The following is a 5,213-nucleotide window of genomic DNA, read 5'->3' as shown; positions in this document are numbered from 1 at the left end:
CCTCCTCCCCTCCCACGTTCTTACACGTCTGGGTGAGGAGGATATGGAACATGGTGAGGGGGGAGGGAGGTTATACAGCGGCTGCAGCGGCAGTCTGTTATCCTGCTGCCGTTCCTGAAGCTCCACCAGATGCCAGAGCATGTCCATTTGATCACGCAGCAGCCCCAGCTTTGCAGCCTGCCACCTCTCATCTCGAGCGTCCCTCATGACCTCACGTTCACTGGCATCTTTCCTGTATTTAGATACCGTGTCCTTCCACTCATTCAAATGAGCTCTTTCATTGCGGGTGCATTCCATTATTTCCGAAAACATCTCGTCTCGCGTCCTCTTTCTCCGCCGTCTTATCTGAGATAGCCTTCGGGACGGAGGAGGGAGGCTTGAAAAATTTGCAGCTGCTGGAGGGAGGGATGAAAAAAAGGAGAGAAGTTTTTAAAATGATACATTTTACAGAACAATGCTTATACTCTTTCATGGTGAACAACACTATTCACATTACATAGCACATGTGATTTCAGTACAAGGTCGCATTTTCCATCTTAATATTGAGTGCCTGTGGCTTTGGTGTTAAAGATCACAGATGCAGGTCCAGACAACAGAATTCAGCTTGCATGCGGCCATGGTAAGCCATTGTCTTTCGGCTTCTGCGCCCTCCTTTCCCACATACCAAGCAAAGCCCGTTGACTGCTGCGGTTTTCCTGTTAACCTTCAGCAACAGAAAACCGGGACCATACGCTGCCAGGCTTTGTCATGCAATGATACCAGATTACTTGCTACTAGCATGGCGTGGTCAAGTGTCCTACCATGGAGGACGGAATAAGGCTGCACTGCCCAGAAACCTTGTGGCAAGGCTTTTGGAGTACCTCCAGGAAAGCTTCATGGAGATGTCCCTGGAGGATTTCCGCTCCATCCCCAGACACGTTAACAGACTTTTCCAGTAGCTGTACTGGCCGCAAATGCATCCCAAGTCCTCAGGGCAAAGTAATCATTAAAAAACGCTTGCTTTTAAAACAAGTTTTATATTTTAAAAGATAAACTCACCTGAGGTCCCTTCCATTGGGTCATGGTCTTGGATACTGGCTTGGGAGGGTACTTCAGTCAGGCTGAGAAAAAGATCCTGGCTGTTGGGGAGAACGGAGTGCTGTGTGCTCTCCGCAAGCTCGTCCTCCTCCTCTTCCCCGTCCGCAGAATCCTCAGGTGTAGCTGATGAGATTACCCCCGCCTCGGAATCCACGGTCAGAGGTGGGGTAGCGGTGGTGGCCCCCCCTAGAACTGCATGCAGCTCAGCGTAGAAGCGGCATGTCCATGGCTCTGACCCGGAGCGACCGTTTGCCTCCTTTGTTTTCTGATAGGCTTGTCTGAGCTCCTTGACTTTCACGCGGCACTGATCTGAGTCCCTATTGTGGCCTCTCTCCATCATGCCCTTGGAGATTTTTTTCAAAAGTTTTGGCATTTCGTCTTTTCGAATGAAGTTCTGCTAGCACTGAATCCTCTCCCCATATAGCGATCAGATCCAGTACCTCCCATACGGTCCATGCTGGTGCTCTTTTTCGATTATCGGCCTGCATGGTTACCTGTGCTGATGAGCTGAGCTATCTGGGGTCACCTGTGCTCTCCACGCTGGGCAAACAGGAAATAAAATTCAAATGTTCGCGGGGCTTTTCCTGTCTACCTGGCCAGTGCATCCGAGTTCAGATTGCTGTCCAGAGCGGTCACAATGGTGCACTGTGGGATAGCTCCTGGAGGCCAATACCATCGAATTGCGGCACACTAACCCTAATTCGAAATGACAATATCGATTTTGGCGCTACTCTCCTCATCGGGGTGGAGTACAGAAATCGATTTTAAGAGCCCTTTATTTCGAAATAAATGGCTTCGTTGTGTGGACGGGTGCAGAGTTAATTCGATTTAACGCTGCTAAATCCGAATTAAAGTCATAGTGTAGACCAGGCCTTAGTCACTTTCTGTGCTGTAGCTGCTGAGAGAATAAAATGCTTCAGTCACCAGCGCTGTTAAAAATCAAGACTTTTCCATGAGCATGAAGTTTACTTAGGTCTCCTACCTCCTAAGTAGGAGCCTGACTACTGGGCTATTCTGGGACAGGGCTCTCCTTAGTTGAAGGAGTTCCACTGCGTAAATAACTACTTATTTACTGGCACAGGGGACTGGGACTGGAACTTGGGCCTCCCGCATGAGTGCCCTAGCCCTCTCTTTCTAGTCATTCTCTTTCTCTCACTGGCCCAATGAATATTTAATACAAAGCAAAAGTTTCAACAGGAGCGCTTGAGAGCCTCACCACAGAATACCATACAGCCCAAGGGTTAGGACACCACCTCCTTCCCGTTTTGTGTGTGTGTGCGTGTGCACAAAAACAAACTAACCTACCTGTCTTAAACATCCAACTCCAGGGAAGGGTTTACAAATGTGAATCCCAAGTGAGAGTAGGCTGGAAAGAGATGCCTAAGTTCTTTTGAAAGACACAGTTTAGGCCCCACCACATCCTTGTCATTTCCTACTGACTAGTTTACGTGCCTTCCCCTACCCCCAGTTTATTGTTTTTTGTGAACCATATAGTTAGGCAACTAACCTTCCTCACACATTATATAAGGAGCCTGGGCACATAACTCAAAGTTGTAAATTCCGCTGGGTGGCAGGGCACCTAGGGGTTAGGCATTGCAATGCCTCAGGCCAGGTCTACACTACAAATTTACACACCCCTGAGTGACATAGTTATACTGACCTAACCCCTGGGGTAGACAGAGCTATGTCAACGGGAGAGCTTTTCCCATCTACATTGCTACTGCATCTCAGAGGTGGATTAACTATGCTGACGGGAAAAGCTTTCCCGTTGGTGTAGTAGCATCTTCACTAAAGTGCTACGGCTGCACCAGTACAACTGTGCCACTGCAGCTTTTTAAGTGTAGCTCTGCCCTAAATCCCTTTTGAATCCTACCTTATGTGTAGTAACACAAACTAGTATGTGGAAAGAGAACTCATGGCTTCTATTGGAACCATAATTTTTAATTTCTGTGGCCAAAACCTGCGGTCCTTACTCAGAAAAATCTCACTCAATGCCTGAGTAAGATGTGAGCATAAACTCACACCCCTATCCTGGAAAGACTTATGCATGTGCTTAATTATGCACTGCAAGTAGTCCCCTGCATAACGTCCAGCACGTAAGTCTTTGCAGGATCAGGGCCTAAGATCCTAAGGCTGCAAGTTGTTCCACACAGGCAGAAGTCAGGGTCTTTGCACAGGTGCAGGATGGGGGTCCACTCACACACAGCAGCTTTCATGATCAGGGTTAAATAAGCAAGGACCTCAAGATATAGACCTGTATAATTAATGCAACATTAAATTTAAGATTTTAATGTAGTTTTATATGCTGCAAACCGGTAAATGGGAGCTGGGGGGGGGGTTGCCTGCGGGTGAGAGTCACGCACCTCCGCCAAGGAGCTGGACTTGTCGCTGGCTGCTTCCAGGGCGCAGTGTAGTCCGCAGTGCCAGGACAGGCAGGAAGCCTGCGTTAGCACCCCTCCTGTGCCACTGACCAGGAGCCTCTGGAGGTAAGTCCACGCCCCAACTCCGTGCCCCAGCCCTGAGCCCCCCCAAACCTGGAACCCCTTCCTGAACCCCAAGCCCAAGCCCCCCAAACCCAGAACCCCTTCCTGCACCCCAAACCCCCATCCCTGGCCCCACCCCAGAGCCTGCACCCCCACCCAGAGCCCTGACCCCCTCCTGCACCCCAACCCCCCTGCCCCAATCCTGAGCCCCTCCCACACCCCAAACCTCTCATCCCCAGCTCCCTTGGGTCACAGGCGTCAACAATTTTCTTCAACTGGGTCTTCAGAAAAAAAAGTTTGAAAACTATTGGGCTAGAGAAACCTTTGCCCTGTGACTGATATTGCTGCTAAAAACAGCCCAAACATGAGATTATCTAATGTTTTCATCAAGTACTTTGGCAACTAATTAACTTTGTAGCATGTTTGAGGCCACTCTATCCAAGCTTTTCTACAGACCTATTACCCCAGTTAGTAAGAATTGCAGAGTATTAAGTACTCTCTTTATTAGAAAGTTGTGAAGTGTTTTCCATTTTAAAACCTTGATTCCCTCCTCTAAATCTCTAATTAAAGGTCTACACTGCACCTTAAATTTCATCTGTGGTCTGCTGCCAGTGAAGAACAGCAGACACAATTTAAAGCTCATCAGACAAGCTTTTCAGAGATGAAGTTTTTAACAAATAAGTATGGCTTATTTAATGGCACGTCCTCCAATTGGTTTGTGTGTGCGCCTGATATCACCTTAAAAATAGCTCGGCAGTCAAATTTTTTCCATGTAAGCGCCCTTGACGGGGTTATTGTTCAGAGGTTGAAGCACTTCACTAGGGGATTGTTCGCTTCGGATGCACTGAGATCATCATAGCAGCCTCCAGCAAACTTCCCAAAGATCTGATGGACTCTTTATAGTTGCACCTATGGCCCTGGCGCGGTGTGTGCACAGAAGCTCCTACCTGTGCATGGATTGCTTAGCCCCCCCGCCCCCAGCGCGCTCCCAATCCCGGGCAAGGCGCTGCTCCCCCAGCCCCGAATCTCCCGCTTTGCCGAGCGCCGGACACCGCTGCTCGTGGCCCAGACCCGTTCTCTAGCGCCCGCCCACTCGGGCCTCTCCCCCGCCGGGGCTGCGAACGGGCCCCGTGCAGCACAGGGCGGGCGGGCGGAGAAGCCGGCCGGCCGGGGGAGCGGGGTGGCGCTGGGGAGCGGACGGGGATAGTTGGGAGCTGCCGGGCCGCGTGGGGCAGGCGGCGGGGAAGCGGCTGGAAAGAGACAAACCCGCCTCGGCGCGGCGCGGGTGTCCCGGGGGCGGCCCCGGCCCGCGACAGGCCCGGGCGGGAATCGGGATCCCCCGGCCGGCCCGCGCGCCGCTCACGCCCGGAGCCGGCTCCCATCGCAGGGCCCGCCCGGAAGGAGCTGGGCTCCCCGCCGCTGAGTGGAGAGGGCGCGTCACGTGCGTGTCCCGGGCCAGCCTGACCCCCGCCCCCCGCGCCCGCCGGTTCCTGACCGAGGCGGAGACAGAGCCCCAGCGTCGCGTCCCGGCTCCATCGCAGCATGTCCCACCAAACCGGCATCCAAGGTACCGGCCCGGGGCTCTGCAGTGTCCCTCTCCCCCCAGCACCGCCCCTGGGGCTCCCCAGTGCCGCTTTCCCCTCCTCTCCTCTC

The 5,213-nt window shown here is 52.2% G+C and overlaps 1 protein-coding gene across 1 annotated transcript in view; it reads left to right on the top strand.

The window, feature by feature from the left end:
- The first annotated feature begins 4,866 nt into the window (after positions 1-4,866).
- TWF1 (twinfilin actin binding protein 1) overlaps positions 4,867-5,213 on the top strand; it is a 29,766-nt gene continuing 29,419 nt past the window's right edge. Inside the window, exon 1 of the mRNA XM_026648762.2 lies at positions 4,867-5,127. Coding sequence (XP_026504547.1) covers positions 5,103-5,127 — 25 coding nt within the window. The 5' untranslated portion in view covers positions 4,867-5,102. The remainder of the gene's footprint in view (positions 5,128-5,213) is intronic.

The sequence above is a fragment of the Terrapene carolina genome, unplaced genomic scaffold (genome assembly GCF_002925995.2).
Source record: "Terrapene carolina triunguis isolate 2854851 unplaced genomic scaffold, T_m_triunguis-2.0 Scaffold68, whole genome shotgun sequence".
NCBI lineage: Eukaryota > Metazoa > Chordata > Testudines > Emydidae > Terrapene > Terrapene triunguis.
Note: the sequence above shows the minus strand (reverse complement) of the source record. Positions and strands in the feature narration are given on the sequence as shown.